We start from the raw sequence: 19,934 nt of genomic DNA, 5'->3' as shown, positions 1-19,934 counted from the left end.
CTGAATTTTGTTGAGTGTTCTGAGTTCTCTCTTGCACCATATTTTGGTCGTCTCTCACTGTATGTTTGCCATTCTAATTAATTCATCATCAGACTCTTCCTTTTTAAAATTGAAATGTTATTAAATTTCTCATTTGATGCCTTTTCATCTTTTGACACTTGCTGTAGAAATTTTAGCACTTTTCCCATTTAATTTAATTTTAAGAACGTTCTTAACATTTTAATGTAGTTTTCCATTTATAGCTAATTCTAGTTGCAAACTCATAAAGAGTTAGCTTACAATATTAAAGGTTTTGTCATAACTACGGTGTGATCTCATCTGCTCCTTGTGAGGAAAAAAGCCTTGGTTTTCTGCTTAAGTTAATTGACCTGCTTTAGTGCAGATTTGGACCACAAAGAAGCTAATACAAGCATTCTCTTTAGCTTAAAGTAATAAAAATACTGGGCGGTAATTTTCTCACTTTTTAATATGGAGAGTGTGGGGAAACTGTTCTTTTTCTTCCCCTCTTTCTTGCAACAGAGAGCTAAAGACTTAATATATTTTTGTAAAAATACACTTCTTACTCATTATTTGAGTGTGTCTTGGATATTTAGAATGTAGTTATTTATATTTCATTTATTTAAAATAAAGGAAAACAATTTGCTTTCCAGTTTTCTGATTAAATTGGTTCTCTTGTTTGTCATTGTCTTAATCAGGAGTGAGCAAAACCCAGTTACTTCCTTGCTATTCCTAAGAGATAAAAGATTTTAGTTCTTTGTTTAAAGAACCTGCTCTGAAAATATCTCTAAATGCACTGTTGCTATATATAACAGTCTCCCTGCCACAATATAGTCTTGAGAATTTGCTAGCCATGTATGCTACTATGTTTATATAAAGCATAAATGTGAACATTATTTTTACATTTTACAGAATGTGTGTAGCAGGTGCGGGCTTCAATTTGCAGGTTGAATGACTGCAGCTGAAAGGTTGGATTACTTGTTGAGGGCCTTATAAAGGTCTTTCTCACACTTTCAGTGTTTGACAGTAGGTTTCACTGGAGAAGGGCAGCATAAAATGAGAATGGCTCTATCCACTGACAGCTCATGATGCCTGCACATAGGTGATGGGGAGGTGTGCAGTGTTGGGGTGAGCTGGAGACAGTGATCACAAGACTCAGGTGCCTAAGAGCTGGAAGGAGTCTGGGGAAGAGGGACGTCTGGAGTGCCCCTGTGCAAAGTGGGTTACAGATGCTGGTTTTGCTGACTCTGCTTGCCCTGTGCCAATTCAGTGGCTTGCCTTCTTCAGAATACACACCCCAGAGTGTACATCCCTCTCCTTTTAGTCTTGAGTTGAAACTACCACCTGTGCCTTAGCTCCGAATCCTAAATAAGCCATATTTCATTGTTTTAAGAGAACTCCTGAATGCCAAGCCTGTCACCCTAAAATGCGAACTGAAACTGTAGTAACAGGTTAAAGCAGTTATTTCTGACTTTGATCACAACTATTAAGATTTGGAGAAACCAATTTCTGTAGTGTCTGAGAAGCTCTCAATTTACAGCTGAATTTCTTTGCGGTATGAGGTCATGCTGTGCCTGTTCTTTATTGTTGTGGCTGACTTGTGGGAGATTGGTAGATATTTTTACCTGGGCACATTTTGGGAGCTGTTATACTGGTGGTATTTGTTGAACATTTTGACCCGAGTAAATGCAAAATATTACTTACAAATTTACAAATTAGTCAAAGTAATCTATTGTTCAAATTTACCTAGGTTTTTCTTGCACTTACTTACAGCTTACTTGTTAATCCTTTGCAAATTGGAAATATGCTCTACTGTCCTAAAGTCAAGAGGAAATGACATGCAGAAAATTTGCCCCTGCTTATGCATTCTCTTATACTTTGGATTTAATTTTACCTCACTACAACAATACAATGTAAACTAATAAGCATTTCTCTTATTTTACAGTTTGGAAATACATGCTACTGCAATTCAGTTCTTCAGGCACTTTATTTTTGTCGACCATTTCGAGACAAAGTCCTAGCATACAAGAGTCAACCAAGGAAAAAAGAGAATCTCCTTACGTGCTTAGCTGATCTCTTCCATAGTATAGCCACCCAGAAGAAAAAAGTTGGAGTAATACCTCCCAAGAAATTTATAACAAGATTACGAAAAGAAAATGGTAACTTTTTTTTCCTCCTTCTTGTGTAGTAATCATAGCAATTATGATTTAATTCTGAAGGTGACATAGTGGAATAGCCACATATTTGTTAAACATGGAAAGTGTTCTTGGTCCTGCAGTATAAAGAGGTGGCCCTAGAATGAGGGTGTAACCCTGGTGCCGTTTTGAGAAAGAATCCTTGTCTCTCTCACTCTTCATGTAGAACCGAGTATATTGTCAGTGGCTGCTTATGGAAGTGCTTGCTAATTTTGCCTCTCTATAAATTGTATTTTTGTAATCAAAATTCACTGTAAAGCTTTTGGTCTGTGTTTAAGAAAACATTATTCTTTGAATGCAAACTCGGTCTCCCAAACTGAGTGTGTGGAAAAGACATTAAGACTTGCCTGCAGGATTCTAGCTTGAAAACTCAGAAATTTTAAAATTAGTTTAGAATTTATGCAATACTTATCTTGACCTAGTTTTTAAAGGATTAATGAATTTTAAAATAATTTAGTAGTTTTGGCTAATTTTTTAAGTGTAATATCCTAAATTTCAAGAGATTTCCAGGGATTTTTAATATTTCCTGTTTCTTGTCTGCAGAGCTGATTGGTCAAAACGTTTTAGAAGATGGTTTGATGGTAAAATATAAATGAAATATTGTAATCTGCCACTCAATTTGGATACAATTCTATAAAAACATAACGTAAAATTTTCTAAAAAATAATCCCTAGATTTAAATAAACTGTGTGAGGTACCATAATTAACACTGCTGCAATAGACATGTTCATACTGTTGTAATCTCTCCAAGACTAAAACAGTGTTTAAATATTATTATGTCCACCTCTGTAGTAAAAACAGAAACTAAGATACTGTAATGACATTCCTAATTTGAAGTGACCTCTCCAGCAAAGGCACGCCATGAGTTGTAATAACATTTTTTTAAAAAAGCTCTGAGGTAGTGTGTAGTCACTTCATATGCAGAATAGAAAACTGATATTCAGTTCTTCAGTAAATGTACTTGGATAAGCACGCTTATATGCTGATGCATTTACAGAAATAGTTCATTATGTCAATTAATGTTGACTAGGACAAATACGGAAAATGGTTCAAATGGAGAGAAGAAGGCAGATGACAGCAGCCTTTAAGTTCTTCTAAAAGTGTTCTTTTTAATGCTGAAGTATGTCATGGCACGAACATTCTAAGCAGGAGATGGCAATTGGAAAATTTTCAATAGAGAAATCAGATGTGAAACTTGAGCTTGTTGGCTTTTGGGGTCTTGTTTAAATGATGATAATCTCACCTTTTGTACAAATAAATTGCTAAATCGTCAGGCAGTTATTACATAGACATTATATATGCTATTAAGTGCCTATTGTAAAGGTATATAATTTTGAGCCTTAAAGAATATTTAAAGAATCAGGTAGGTATGCAACACCAGTCTAGATTCTGCTCTAGTCAGTATCAAAACTTACCAGGGTGATGACTGAGAACATAATCTTAATGTATTCCAGACTACAATTCTGCTATTCAATAGGTTTTTTGCAACATACATGTATTAATGACCTTAAAGCTTATCTGGCAGGGAAGTAGCTACTGGCTTGAAGTCAGCTGAAGGTATACTGTTATGTTTCCTTACATTTCTTCTAATTATAAAATGAACAACATGTAGTTTTCATTCTGTTGTACTTAATGCTGTTTTACTGACTGAGCATATAGCCCTGAGAGGTTTGTAATGTAACAATGTGAAGAATCTCTGAAGTGTTTTATTTTACCTCAAGAGGTTTGTAGCTCTTGTTCTGCCTTGACTTGATTAAATAAAGACCTTACAGTTGGCTAGATTCAGAATTGAACTTACTTTTGCTTCTCAAAAATAATGTAGTAGTTCATTAAATAATCTACTTAGTTCGTACTCTTGGCTGACCTATTGCACTAGTTAACCTCTTCAAACGATCTAGATTAGCATCAAGTTATCCTTTCTTTGCTAATAACTTTTTTCTATGTGAAGTTTGCTCCAGGATGTTGTTGTAAAGCTTCTGTGTAGTGTTGTTTTGCACTTCAAAGCTAAAGTTTCACCGAGTATCTTTTTCATTCACCTTTCCAGTCCTGGGAACCGTCCCTCTGCTGAAGGCCAGTCTATTAATATATTCTTGTACTAGAAGCATATTGCAAGCTATCATTAATTGAAGTAATGGCAGATTAAAAGACTTATGTGATATAGAATGCTTTATAATTGGCAGGTAAATTTCCTCATAACAATTCCTGGCCAGAGAGAGAACATGAAACTATTACTAAACCTTACTCAATGCCTTTATGGTTTCCTTAGTTCATTCCTAATGTAAGGATTTGTAGCAGCAGGTTGATATCCCAGGCTGTACATCTAAACCATATTTTTTGGGGAGTACCCATTTGACCGTAAACAAGAGAGTAGATTTGTAAGAAAGAGAGTTCAACTTTACACTCTAATCTGTATCATTGCTGTATGTTGCAAGTATGTGCCAGTGAAACTATTCTCCTTTCACTGAATTAATCCTAGAACTATTGTGCTTAGAAATGTTGACAAATTGAGGAAGCAGGAAGCATGGTAAATCCATTATTTCTATCCAACAAGTAATAAACCAGTAATAAAGGTGCAAATGTATTACTTGAGGTCTTAATTTGAAACCTGTTTGCTCTTGCTGTGGCTAGAACTTTTGACATGGCTTTGATGAATACTGGCTTACTTAAAGAGCTTTGAGAAAGAAAATAGTTGTTTAAAAATATCTATGTCTTTTACTCTTAGTTTCATTGCTAGTATTGATGACACTGTGCTTATGACAGAGCAGCAGTGGACTTAAAACCGTAAAACCCTTATATAAAGCAATGTTTTAAACATTGATTGTTCATGTTCTTCCTGTGATAGAGCACATAGATGATTAAATGTTTCCTGTCATTCGTGCTCTGTTTATTTCTGGAAAATGTCAACACGTAATGCCATTTGAGATACCCTATGTTACCCAAGACATTGACCTAAGCTTGTCAGAAATAGCATAGCCCCTGTACGAGATCCAAATCATTGTGGACTGGCATCTGGATGGCATAAGTTATAACATTTCAGGTGGCACTATATGTACATCTAGGTTTAGCTAATGGAGTCGTTCATAGTTTTCTTGCAGAATGAATGGGTCACTCTTCTGTTAACTCTGATCAGCTGAGAGATTTCTGTGAATGTAAGCTGACTTGCCCTCTCCTCTTCCCACACCCTATATTTTGGCTTAGTTTATGAAGTACACGTTTTAGGTAGGTGTTTTATTGTCATGAATGATTCAAGAGGAGAAATTAAGACTATTTTGAAATTCAACTTATTTAAAAGAAGTTGTGGGATTTTTTTAATAACACTAACTGGTTAATAAAATCTTCTGTTTTATCTTGTAGAGCTTTTTGATAACTACATGCAGCAGGATGCACATGAGTTCTTAAACTATCTATTAAATACAGTTGCGGATATCTTGCAAGAAGAAAGAAAACAAGAGAAACAAAATGGTCGTCTACCTAATGGCAACATCGACAATGAAAATAACAGCCCACCAGACCCAACCTGGGTTCATGAAATCTTTCAGGGAACATTAACTAATGAAACCAGATGTCTTACATGTGAAACTGTAAGTCTGTACATACTTCGTAAAATGTATTCTTCCACATTTCAGAACTTCATGTTGTATGATGAATATATCTCAACAGACTAACATGCTAAATTAGTTTCTTTCTTTAAAAATATTATGTTCATGTGAACATTTGTTTTTGGGGTTTTTTTTCTTAAGAAGAAAATTTCAGCAGCTGATGCATGAGTTGTAGGAAAAGGCTTTTGTTCAGTAAATGCCCAATTGAGTTTTTGTTGGTGTGATCATAATCAACTTCAAAATTTAGATTAGAAAATTCTGAGAGCAATGAACCCTGCTACTTGAATGTCTTCATACTGTAATGTCATGCTTAGTGATACATTCTATAAATAAGTGTTTTGAATCAATTTCCACCAATTTCTAATTTTTAGATTTAGAGTCACTGAAATCAAGATACTACGTTTGGCTTTTGGCACTGAGGCAGGAGACTGGAATTCCAAAAGAATGTAACTTAATATGCAGGTGTTATGGTTTAACTGGCCCCAGCAGGTTGTTGACACCTGTAAGAGGAACTAAGGAGAGGGTCTTTGGGACTGTGAAGCACCTGGGAGGGTTGGAACAGAGAGGGGTCAGTATTCCCTCCCACTTCCTGCCATACCCTATAAAAGCCGGGAGAATCAGAAGCTTTGCCCACTTTTTCCTGAGCGTCTTCTTCGCTGCTGCTGCTGCTCAGAGGTTCTTCAACTCACCACATGCTCTCCAGAATCCAACAACTCCTTTGGGTGCTGTTGGGAGCTGTGGGCCCCTCTCCTGAAGCCACCTACTACTGCCATCATGGACATCAGTTTTGTACATATCTATATAAGTTTCTGTATCCATTCTTCCCCCCACGTTACTCCCTTTTCTGTGTTACAGTAAATTTGTTCCAGTTTCAGTTTCCATCCCTTAAGTCTCTCTTCCTTATTCCCCTTTTATCTTCCCCTGGGAGGGCAGGTGGGGGGTAATAGGGAGCAGTTCTGTCCTCTGGTTTTTTATTCTCCCTGACCACTACAGCAGGACAGCAGGAAAAGTGTTCCTCTCCTAAATGTCTGTCTGCAGAAATTATTCTAATACTAGACCCTGAGAAAGAAACTCCTTTGAATGAGCTATACAAAAAATTCCTTAAGAATATTTCTACAATAAGAGAAAGGAAATATTTCTTAAGAATTTTTAATTGAATTTTACTTACTTGAGAAAGAGAAGCAGCAGCACAATTTGAAAATTACAGTAACTTTGTCATAGTCTGTACCTTAGATACTGTAAAAAGCTAAATTACTGATTTTTTTTATGACTCTTCATACCTGTTTTCCTTAATTAGATAATGTGCTTGGTTCAGCATGATGTTGGAGATGAGAAATTAATCAGGTTAAATCTATATATTTCACATCTCAAAACATTGAAATAAAAATAGTAAAAAATAATAAATAAAATTAGTATAAATAAGAAATTTATTGATCTTCTAGAAATACCCACCTCTCTTTTATTTCAAAGAAAATAGCTTCCTAATGTCTTGTGTAATTCAACTGAACACTTCAGTAAATCATGGCACTTTGAGTAATTCAGGTGCTGATTGTTTACTTTTCTGATAGATTTCCTCTCCCTAATAACTTTCATGGCAACTTTGAATTGCTTCTCTTTTATTTCTGGCATTTATTATGAGTTTATCTTAGTTTCTTAACATGACTGATTTTGTTACCTGTCCTCACGATGACATAATGAATCACCACTATCCACATTTTAATCTAGGTATAGTCCTTAATGCAATTTTAAAATACTGATAAGCTCTTTGCCAGCGTATTTTATTAGTTATTTAGCCTGTCACAATTTTCAGAGTATTCGTAATATTGCTCAGTTAGCTGTTGCTTAACAGGATATGCTGTGTCTGTTTGTCACTGGGCCTCCTTGGTCAGTTGAATTTTAAATTCAGTGTTATAATACACTTGTTCTAGTATATTAGGGGCTTTGTTTTCCAAGCCCTGATAATCTGGAAGCTATTTTATCAGCATCTGTCTCTTCTATATATCAGCTTGTGTTTAATTAAAGTACAGTGACCTGAAAATGGGCTTTTGGTAATATTACTGTGAATAGTGTCTTATTTTCAAATATAACCATCATATCTGATTGTTTTAATGGTTATTGGAAGCTTTCTGTGTTTAGAATGATAACTTAAAGTGTCAAGAGTACTTGGATATAGCTCATGTAGGAGACAGCAATAGAGGATGAATTAGTGCTTCTTGGTGACAAGACAGTAACCTTAGTATATTTTTTTATTTAAATTTTGAATTTAACACATAGTTAAATATAAAGCATAATATATCTTTGCTCTATGTAAGAATGGTCGTCTTCTAACTGACTGAACCTAGTCAAAGTTCCTAAAATCAGCATGGCAAGATTTTATTCTAATTTCAGTTGTCCTAATTATAGAAAAGAGCTTCTTAGCAAGACGCTTTTGGCTCATTGATGAAAAATTAACTGACTCAAGATTTATCCTCAGTTTAGGTATGGACAGTGAAATATAAAGGACACAGATATGATTCTTTAACAAAGACTTATGTTGTGGATCAAATCACACTATGAAATACATAAGTTACAAAATAGATTGTAAGTTGTCTACATGCTTTCAATGTGATTTCTTGTTATCATGCTTTCCCCCTTCCTTGATTGAGGTAGTATGATGAACTAAATATTACAGTTTTTTGTGGTTAGATAAAAACAATCTAGAAATTAATTTGTTTTACAGGCTTCCCTCACAATTTAAGGAAAGAATAACAGGAAACCAAAAAACAATATAATTGACTTGTTTAAAATTAAATTTTAGATGGCTAAGTACTTCTACAAGAAACACAGGAAGTTGTCTTGGATCAAAAGCACCAAACATATCAATGTTTTTCTCCAGCTTATAGTCTTGCTCTTGCATTCAAATAAACATAGAATTGTTTGGCTCAGTTCTACTTTGGACTGAGAAAGGCAAAAAGGAAAATCTCAGTGGTCTCTCTTACAAGAGTACTATAGAAGCCTTAACTGTGCCCTACTCCCCCCCCTTTTTTTTTTACAAAACCAGGATAAATCAGATCCTTTGTTTCAGCTTAAATTAAAATTAGTTTCTGTCTTAGCATGCATGGGAGCCTACAGCTGAAGAAGCTTTTCTGTCAGTGAGCTGATTCACATTGCTTGTGAAGTTCCAAACTGAAGGAACTACAGATGCCATGTTGGCCTTCTGAGGTTTCTGCTCTGTGTGGCATTGGTCATGGGAGTACAGCTGAGCTGTGTGAGTGCAGATCATGACCACACTGAGAACAGCTTACCAAAATACCCTTTAGCCAGAACACCCAACTTCTTCACCATTTTTCAGATGCAAAATGTGATGCAAAATATAATGCAAAATTATTTTAAAAGTCACCATCCACTCTTAAGTATTAGGAGCACTCAGGTGGCTTTTTGAAGGGCTTGATTCTGGAAATGATGAAGTTTTTGACCATGTCAATCTTTTTTTAATCCTATAGATGAGTGAAATAAATAGCACTGGTGACTTCAGTCTAAGGAACTTAGTGATGTTTATTTGAAACAGAACCAGTACAGCCTGGTTGGAGTGGATGGTGACTTTTAAAATAATTTTTTATTTTCTTAAAAATGTATGAGTTAATACTGGAAAAAAAAAAGGTACTGCTCAAATACTAATGATTAAAAATGTTACAAATTAAGGGTAGCAATTTCTAAATTATCAACATAGATGGAAAAAATTCATTTGGCTATTCTTTCAATAAAAATTATTCCTCATGATCCCAGGTGCACAATGGACTGGCTAACCCGAGAGAGGTTATTTAAGGCAGCTTTACCACCAAGAATGGAAGAAATCCTTTTGCAGACTGCTAATTTCTGTACTGATCACCTTTTTAACCAAGTACAACATCTCTGTTTCCTCTTCTCCATCTCCTCCCACAGCTTCTCTATGGGATAAAGCTGCCTATGGAATCTTTACTGTTTCATTGCGTTTTCTTTTATTAGACCAAGAGAGGATTGCATGTCTAAATAACACTAATCACATGACTCCTTAATTCCAGCTGTCAGAGCTGAAGAGAGCAACAGAGTATTTTCTAGAGTTGTTTGTTGGTTTTTTTTCTGAGCCATTATTAATCCTGAGGTTAAAATAATTTATTTCCACCAGAGTTCTTAGTGTTACAAATTCAAGTTCAAAAGCAGTTTACAATGGGATGTTTTGAACAATTGTCCACACACTTAAACTGTAGTACATACCTGGAAACAGGAAATGTGCACTGCACAAAGAAAATGAAGATGGATTTTTTTTCCCCCACCCTAAAAACATCTTGGAATTTTTCCTTATGTGTTCTGTTATCCCTTTAAAAGTATAAACATGACACCTCAGGATCTAAATGATGTAGTAGATTTATACTGACATAGTGACATATTTTTGAACATGTACACTTACTCTTGGAAAGATTAGCTATAGAAGAGTGAGAGGAATCCTTGCCCAGTGCTTTCATAGATATTAACAGAAGCTTTAAACTAATTTCATAAGCTTTTTTATTTGCCCAATGGTATTAATTCTCAAAAGCAGTTGTCTTGACCTCCTGTATTTTTCTTATTCTCCCTGTATGCTGCTCTTAAAAACAATGTTTTTCATATCTTGATGATCAGAGAAAACTTTGCAAATTTGTTTTTATTCTGAGTTGAAAAGGAACACTAGTGCTCATGTAGCTGTTTAACTTTTCCTATTTTCAATCAAGAAACTGCAGCCAAGCCTCTTCTCTAGAAGCATTTACCGTAGTAACTAGGAGTCATAAAGGTCAGAGGACATTCTCATCAGTGGCATTGGATATCTCTAAATACAATGTAGAAACACTAGCTGACAAACGTTCAGATTGCAGATTGGTGTTTTCTAAACCTTTAAATATTATAGCTGATTTTCAGGGCAGCTGTAGATTTTGTCCATCACCATTTTTGTGATGGAATTTATTCTCTGCTTCTAGGATTTTCTTTTTTACTTTAATTGCTCTCTGGCCATGCACTGTTCTGCCTCTATCAGACCAAGTCCCAAGCTCTCATTTACCAACACATTTGCTGTCTGCTTCTTGTTTAAGGATATGAATGTAGCCAGGAAGAGGATTAAAAATATACGTGTACTTTATTAGGGACATATGATATACAAATACATAGCTTTAAGCTGGAGGGAATCATAGGGGAAGAATGGAGGTGAGAGCACTAAATAGAAGAATCCCAGTGACTGTATTATTTTGAAAAGAGGGTTGTGTAGAAGGAACTCGGCATTAACATTGTTGAGCTGAAATCACAGCTTAATGACAACTGGCATTATATACCCTCACAGTCACGTACACAGTTCCCTCTTCCTCTTTCTGAACAAAATTGGAAATAGAGATGTAGGAAATCTCTGAAAAAGAAGGAACACTTATAACAATTTTTAATGTTTGTAGTGAGGAAAAGGATGCCTTCTGTCAATAGCAAATGGTACTGAAAAACAGAGGCAAACTGCTGCATTACAGTCTAGACAAGCGGACTGCGTGGTGGGTGGGGAGCTGGCTGACAGGCTGTACCCAGAGGGTGGTCGTAAACAGTTCTTTTTCAAACTAGCAGTTGGTCACAAGCAGGGTCCCCCAGGGGATTGGTACTAGCCAATGCTGTTTAGTGTCACCTTCAGTGATCTGGACATTGGAATCAAGTGCACCTGGATGAGGTTTGCAGACCGCACCAAGTTGGGTGGGGAAGTAGACACTCCAGAAGGAAGAATCACCCTCCAGGAAGACCTGGACAGGCTGTAAGAGTGGGCCAACAAGAGCCTTATGAAGTTCAGTGGGGACAAGTGCAAGGTCTTGCACCTAGGAAAACATAATCCAGGAGTGCAGCACAGACTGGGATCCACCTGGCTGAAGAGTAGCTCTGTGGAAAAGGACCTGGGGATCTTGTTGAATAACAAGCTTAACATGAGTGAACAGTGTGCTGCAGCAGCAAAGAAAGCCAACAGGATGCTGAGCTGCATCAGCAAAGGCATCACCAGCAGATATAAAGAAGTCATCATCCTGCTCTGCTCAGGGCTTGTCAGACCACACCTGGAGTATTGTGTTCAGTTCTGGTCCCTGCTATACAAAAAAGATGTGGACTGGCTGGAGGGGGTCCAGGGAAGGGCCATAAAGGTGATCAAGGGACTGGGAAGCCTGCCCTATGAGGAAAATAATAACTGGGTTTGTTCAGCCTGGAGAAAAAAAAGCTTAGGGGAAACCTTAATGCCATGTTCCAGTACTTAAAAGGGTGGCTACCAAAAAGATGCAGATTCTCTTTCTTTCAAGGAGTCACATGGAAAAGACAAGGGCTAATGGGTGCGAATTACTCCTGGGGAGATCCCACTTAGACATCAGAAGAATTTATTTCACTATGAGAAGAGTTGAACCATTGGAATAATCTTCCCAAGGAAGCAATGGATTCCCCATCACTAAACACTTGTAAGACTCAGCTTGACAGGGTGGTGGGCTATCATATCTAGACTGTGTTTCTATCTAGAAAGGCTGAACCAGATGATCTTTGACGTACCTTCCAACCTGGCATTCTGTGTTTCAAAATAGTATAACTAGTTGTAACTATAAACTGTTGGTTCTTTTTTTCCTGCAGATAAGCAGCAAAGATGAAGACTTCTTAGACCTTTCAGTTGATGTGGAGCAGAATACTTCAATCACTCATTGTTTAAGGTAAATGCAAATATATGAATTTTCATACTTTGTGTTTCACCTGTTACCTAAAAAGCAGGAATTAAAATTAAAAGCTCACAAGCTTAGGAAATTTTAGCTTATGTAGACTTAAGAGTATGAAATTCTGTTTATATTGTACATGTTTATATGTGTATTTCAGGTAAGAAACTTGTATCTATAGCATTTATCTTTTGTCTTTTTTTTTTTTTATTCAGGGGTTTCAGCAATACAGAAACTCTTTGCAGTGAATACAAGTATTACTGTGAAGAATGTCGCAGTAAGCAAGAAGCACATAAAAGGTACAACAGGCTCAGGAAGGGAAAAAATAACCCATACATTTAATGAAAATGCTTGTGTATGTCCTTGTGTGTGCCTATGAGGCAGGGAGAGAACTTCCTTTTTCCCATAGTTTTTCTCACTTTTCTTTCACTTAAGAGTAATTTTGTTGCATTCCTCCTCTTGCTTGAATTCAGTGAACCTATATCCATGAGTAAAGAGAATCCATGCAAAACATTTTGGGATCATTTGATCATTATTTTACAAACAAGAAGGAGAATGGTGTTAAGACAAAAAAAAAAGTTAAAAAGATGGGTTAAAACAAAGTTACAGTGACTAATCAAAGATTATGGGTAATGCTGAAAAGTCACTGATTTTGTCTTGATAATGAAATAATATTTCTGGTTCCTGTAAGAATCAGTTTGATAGCACTTTATTTCTGATTCAGTCAGAAGGAGGCTTTTAACTTTTTTTGTTAACTGAGTGTCTGATTTCTTAGTAGTGCATAATTAGTTGTGCAAAACTTCTGCTTGACAGCGCTCCTGAAAAGTACCAGAAGCTTTGTGGAAGCCTGAAGTTCACTTTGTGTAAAAACTCTCATCTGCTTTATAAGTCTTCTAGTCTTGTTTACATCTTTAAAAAAAACCCAAAACCAACTCTGGTTTTGCATACTGTGTGGTATTTATTATCTGAGAAAGTATTTGGCTGCTTATAGAAGCGTTGAAGGGATGAGAACACTAACATGCTCTACTGGTTATACTACTGATTGTGTTTATTTGGTTTATCATAGATTCAGCACATGGCTTTTGGCATTCTCATCTGCAAAGTCTGCCATCACATGTTGCCTAAGCTTACTAATTGGTGTGTATTAGAGGGTTATGAAGCCAAGTCTGTCCTGTTGTTTTCTGTTGCCTTAGCTCCTTCTCTGTGTGAGAGGTAATGTGATCCCTGACCAATATAAGCTGTGTTTTCATAAACCTGTGCTGTAGGCACTGCCCTATTGGCAAAACACAGATTTTGTTGTTTATGTTTTGCTTTTCATGTTGGGCTTAAGTTCAGTTACACTATGGTCAGAATTTTCTTCTATGCCTGTAACATGGAGCTTATCTGTGATAGTGTCTACTCAGCTAGCAGAGGTGGTATGCTGAATTTCTTTCCCAGTGAAAGAGCTCCTATTATCAAATACAGTTGCATTAGAAGAGGAGGACTTTTATTTTGAAAACAGAAATAGGGCAGAAATTATATCCATATCTCAGTAATATAATAAAAACGAAACTCCCTAAAAATAGTTGTTTCTTATATCTTTCTGCTCTTCTCTAGCTTGTTTCATTTCCTAGTTCCCTTACCAGCCACGGGGAAAATTTGAGTCTAGCAGGATTTCCTACAGTTTGCTGTCAGTCTAAGTTTAATGAGAAAAAGAGAAGGAAGATGAGTTTTCAAGGATTTTATCCCCAGCCTCTTATCTTTTGGAAAAGGATTGTCTTGTACAAACATTTCCTGGCACTCTGAAAATACAGCCTTAGTAGGCATTTCTGAAACCTGACTGTGTTGTTGAGACTTTTGAGCTGCTTTCTGGAGCTGAAGGCAGTTTGAAAAAATCAGCACAGAGTTGATCTCAGGCAATTAGCTTGACCAACAAGCAGAGTGCTCTCTCTGGGTTGCTCTGTTAGTATGGGCAAATTACTGCCCAGAGAGTGGTTTGCTGCCAGGCCAGCTGTGGCTGTGCTGAGGGTTTGTAGGCACTGATGAGACATCTCAATACCTCGCATTAGGGAAAGGGGCCAGTGAGCCCTGGGTGAAACTGGATTATCACTTTGACTGCCATAAAATAACGCTGCAACGTTTCTGCAAAATCATTGTGCTGGAGCACAGCATTATCTTGTTTGGGCAGCAGGAGGTAAGGTGTGCAGTGAGGTATCTGTGTCCCTTGGCAGTGTTAAATGAATGGCTTGGTTGGAAAACTTGAAGTAATACATATGTAACAAAGTGGTGTAAAAAAGATTATTTTAAAAAGCCTGTTTGAGTTCGCGAGGTTACTGAGAAATTCAGCTGGACAGGATCTCTGGAGGAACTGTGTTGCAAAGCCTCCACAGTATGCCAGGTGGGATCTGAGGTTTCCTTTGGGAGCTCAAGAAAGCTATGGGAAGAGCTGTTTAAAAGTTAAATTCTGTGCTACACAGTCGTGGCTAAATTATTATGTGGGTTCATCATGGCTGTTCTTCTTATTATATATTATAGCTTATTTTTTTTAATGCGTTTGCAATTCACTCAAATGTTAAAATACACCTTTAGTTTAGCAACATAGTATTTGTGTTCAATATTTGTTAAATGGCTGATTATTTGAGCTTCTTTTAATGCTCACAAACTATTTTTTTAAGACTTCAGTAAGACAGCTTTCCTGTTTGTTGATATCAACTGAATGTTTTGGCTGGATATTGGAAATACTGTTGGTTTGTTGTTTGTTTGTTTTTCTTTTAGGATGAAAGTAAAAAAGCTGCCTATGATTCTAGCTCTCCATTTGAAAAGATTTAAATACATGGATCAGCTGCATCGATACACAAAACTCTCTTATAGAGTAGTTTTTCCTCTAGAGCTGCGTTTATTTAACACCTCAGGAGATGCCACCAATCCTGACAGAATGTATGACCTTGTTGCTGTGGTAGTTCATTGTGGAAGGTAATAACTCTGTTTTGCACAAGGGGCTGATAAGTTACTATGTTTAAAAGCCAAAACATGCAGTATCGAATAATTGTAATTGCATATAAAGATCTCTTAAAAGGATAGTTTCTTAGGAAAGTAAGCATTGCAGGGAGATGATACCAATCCTAATGAACATATGGCTTTTGCCATGATAGTTATTTGTGGAAAATAGTGACAGTGTATTTCATATGATGGATCTTTGTATGAACATAACTATATTTATAAAAAAACATGAACCATGCAATATCATATAACTAATAATATTTAGAGATGATAAAAAAGTGTCTTAGGAAGGGAAGCATGATAGAATAGATTTCTTTGTAAAGCGTCTCCTTTAGCGTGGGCTTTTTTTGAGGCTTGAGCAACATTTTCTGATATATATGCAATTACATTGTTTCCTTGCTTCCAAAGTATGACTATTAAATTTGTATGTAATTTTGCTATATTCAACAAATGTTTTTATAGTTTCATATCTTAAAATCAGGGCTGCTGTACAAACAGCGGATTGTATAGATAAAAGACTTGAAGTGTAAAATACTAATTAAACATCTAGAATCCTAGAATAATTTACATTGTGATGTCAACTACTTCAGAGCTCAAAGCAACACTAGCTTTGACATTAGATTAGGTTGCACTGTGCTCAGTTTCTTAACTAGGAATGCTGATTTCACTGCCTCTTTCAGCCATTAGTTTCAGTCCAGCGATGTTCTCTTTTTTTTTTGTTGTTGTGGTTTAGTTTGTTTTTTTTCCTTATATCCAGTCAGAATTTCCCTTGCTGCACTTTGTGACCACTGCTTATTGTCCTTTCTCTGTGCAATTCTATGAAGAGCCCAGTTCTGATTTCTTTAAAACTCTTCCTTTTTGGGTAGTGAAAGACAGCAATTGGTTTCCTCATTTAGTCTTTTCCAGGCTGAAAAAAGCCAGCTCCCTCAGCCTCTCTTCATCCTTTTGGTACTCTAACCCTTTCACAAATGTAGTGGCCTGCCACTGGACTTCCCCCAGTTTATCAGTCTTTTCCTTAAACAGACAAAGTCATGTCTGGGATTCCATGACCAGTTCTGGGACCCAGTTGGTGAGTGGTGGGGATTATCACTTCACTGCTGGCTCTGCTCTTGCAGTGCAGCCCCACATACACTCAGCCCTGTCACCAAAATGATGCGCTGCCTCCTAACAGCTCATCTTGTCAGCTTCCTGGGCCCTGCAGACAGCTGGTCTGCAGCTGGTGTTGTTGTTTGGAGTTAGTGTCACACAAGACTTTGCATTCATACTTGTTAAAATCTCATGAGTTTCTTACCAGCCCATTCTTCCAACTTTCTGAAGTCCCTCAAATGTCAGACTTGACCTCTGGTTGCCAGTTACTGCCCTTTGTTCCACCCCCATTCCTCCCTTAATAGGCCAAGAAGTAGATGGCTAGATCTCAGCTTAGTCAGGACAGTTTTGGGAAATAAGCCTTTGTGCCATAGTCTTCTGGGACACCCTCATTATGTATTTTATGGAAACATAACCAGTCTATTTCTGACCATTCTGTCCAGTTCTGACCATTTTTTTCTTCTTCATTCAAGCTGCAGTCTTGGAAACTTACCCATTCTCAGAGCTGTGGAGAGTGATAAGCTCTGTTGTCACTGGGTAATATAATTTGGGGCACAGACATGCCCCTCACAGGTGGCAACCTTCCCTCCCTGATCTAGACATAAAAAATGTGCTTTTAGCCAGTTAAGACCATTCCAGGACTACTTTACCTAGTTGTTCACATACAGTTTTTAAGGTTCAGCTGTTTCAGAAAATGTATTATTTGTTTTTCTGAAATCTGATTAGAAATAGGACACTTTAAAAGTTTTGTGGTTTTTCTGTCTTAGTTGTGGTGAAATTTCTTCTCTGCCATAAACTGCAGCTGTGCATTATAAGTTTCAGTTTAATTGGAGACCCTTGTCATTGCTGTGAGGATTCTTGAGGCTCCTAAACTGCCAGTTTAATCCAGTTTTGTTTATGGTGGACCAGATAGAGATATTCCTGATTGAGACTGTAGATGAACAGCAAAACTTTTTCTATCTGAAGATAAGCAATAGTTTGGTATCTGTTCAGTCCCTATAAAACCTCAGAATGTTTTCTTGATTTCACTTCTCTCTTTTTTTAAATTTCATTTATATTTTCAATGCCTGTGGTCCTTATTCCTTGTGTGAAATTTTAATCCTTTTTTTAGCACAATATTAAATGTAAAGATAAGTAAGACATCATAGAGCTGATGTAAGTGGATGGGGAAAAAGAAAGCCAACTTTCTAATAGAAATTGTACTGGTAGCTGTTTTAATTATTCTTTAAGTACTGCTTTTCTACAAGAAAAAAATTATTCATGAAATACATTTGTACATACATGTGTGTTATTTTCTGTGGTTTTTCCTAATTTTATTTTACAGTGGCCCCAACAGAGGACATTATATTGCAATAGTGAAGAGTCATGATTTTTGGTTGCTTTTTGATGATGATATTGTGGAGGTAAGCTTTGTATAACCCTGGACTTTTTTCTGGTATCAACCAGAGCACATGCACCCCCTTGTGTATATTATTACTTAAAGGAAAAGGACCAGTGTGCTAATGAATAGGGGGTTCAACTTGTCTCTAAATGAGCAATAACTGTCAGTGCAGAGCTGTGCTTTACAATTTGATTGTTCAATCTTTTGAGTTGCATTTTGGTTTTTATACTTTTAAAAATTAGCTTCTCTATTTATGGCCACTGTCCTTCCCTTTTGTTTAATAAGCTATTTCTGTGGCCAGGAAACATGGCAAATGAAGATACAGATACACTGATTTTACTGCATTTTTTTTCTGAGGGCAATTTTTTGGAGCAAGCCATTTGCTCTGGTTTTGTAGGAGTTTATGATTTCATGGAATGGATCAGTCTGGTAACCTGTTATATTGACTGTCCTGGGTTGTTTCAGACAAAGGTGTAACAAATATCAAAATAGGAAGAAACTTCGGGGTTTTGACATTTTGCCCTAAAACTTAAAAGGCCCCTGAAACAGGAGCCTTTTGCCTCCACTGGTATTCTTGCTAATATTAGCCATACTTCCAGTTCTTACTCTTTCTTAAAAAATAGGTTTCTAACTAATTTCCTGGAACAGCAGAATTCTATTCACCTGTTTTGACTTTGTCATCTTTCTGTTTCGTCAGTTACATTTTATTCTTAATTGAGAGAAAGAGCAGAGACTGGTGTTGTCCTTACATCATCTCAGGTTTTTTGGTTCTGTCATCTTCCTTTTTCCCCCCTTGTCTATTCTTGCGCATGACCAGAAGTATGATTGTGCTGTCCAAGTCTTTTCCCTGACTTTATTTGAATTACTTAAAGCTATAAAATGAATACTTCATGTTTTTCTTACAATGCACAAGAACTGCATCATTTAAAAGAAGAAAATTTAGTGAAACAGGTGTTGGACTTCCATTGTTAATTGGCCAGCTGAGTCAAGGGTATTAAAGAGGTCTTCTCTCCAAGCCACATGATGGACAGTTTTTCACACAGGAAATGGCCAACATGGAAATACGCAGAATGGTTGGGAAAGTAGAAGGATTGCCTCTGTGCCTTAACAAGACACACAGTAAATGGAAATGTCCCAATAAGGTCAAAAGTTGACTTTCCTCCAGGAAAAACAGCCAGCACTGTAGTAGATCTTGTAGCATTTCACAAACATCAAGGGCAATCTGTCCAGTTACAAAATAGTAACACCTGGCATTAATGTTTGGGTTTGTTTGTTTTTTTCCTGACACTTCTAAAAAGGAAGAGAGGACGAAGGAATCTTCCTTATTCTTAGATCTAAAACATTTCATTGATATTTAGGCTCATGGTTCATCAATTTGGAATGGCTCACTCCTTGCTGAGAGAGATTTTGTTACAAATGATGGGATTGAGGTGGAGTAAAACCTGCCCAAGTGAAGAAAAATGTATCTTTTCACCTCTTTGCTGTTTGTAGTGTAATTGCCCTTGATTAAACATGTGGCAAGAGATTGTTTTCAGTTTCTTTTGTAGGTGAAAATGATGACAATGAAAACTAGACAATATTCTTTTCATTTTCTTAGCAGAAGTTTTGCATCTTTCCACAAATCTGGGTTATAGAGGCTTTACAAGCTTACAGGGTCACAGGCAAACATTCTGTGTAAAAACAGGAGAGGAGGTTAGCCTTCTCTCTCAGCCCTCTCCTTGTTCTCCTCTGTGCTTGATTGGGTTACACTGCTTAGATTTAGAAAGGATAGTCTGTACTGACATTCTTCATATTGAATAGTCTCAATGGGATATTGTTGTTTTTAAAACTTACCTGTATGAGCACTGCGTATTAGGTTGCATTCATAGTAGGTTCACTTAATAAAATGTCTATGTGAATTGTATGTATCCACTGCCCTATGTGCAGTTGGTGGCAGAGGGGAAAATGAAACAAAACGAGTTTAAAATTTTATTTGGATTTTATTACTTTATGTAATTACGTT

The 19,934-nt window shown here is 36.6% G+C and overlaps 1 protein-coding gene across 1 annotated transcript in view; it reads left to right on the top strand.

Moving 5' to 3' along the window:
- USP12 (ubiquitin specific peptidase 12) overlaps positions 1-19,934 on the top strand; it is a 34,563-nt gene that overhangs the window by 13,872 nt on the left and 757 nt on the right. Inside the window, 6 exon segments of the mRNA XM_010005649.1 lie at positions 1,943-2,156; positions 5,547-5,773; positions 12,410-12,486; positions 12,702-12,785; positions 15,241-15,438; positions 17,876-17,954. Of these exon segments, the coding sequence (XP_010003951.1) occupies positions 1,943-2,156; positions 5,547-5,773; positions 12,410-12,486; positions 12,702-12,785; positions 15,241-15,438; positions 17,876-17,954 (879 nt within the window).

Source organism: Chaetura pelagica, unplaced genomic scaffold, assembly GCF_000747805.2.
Source record: "Chaetura pelagica isolate M959 unplaced genomic scaffold, ChaPel_1.0 scaffold269, whole genome shotgun sequence".
NCBI lineage: Eukaryota > Metazoa > Chordata > Aves > Apodiformes > Apodidae > Chaetura > Chaetura pelagica.
Note: the sequence above shows the minus strand (reverse complement) of the source record. Positions and strands in the feature narration are given on the sequence as shown.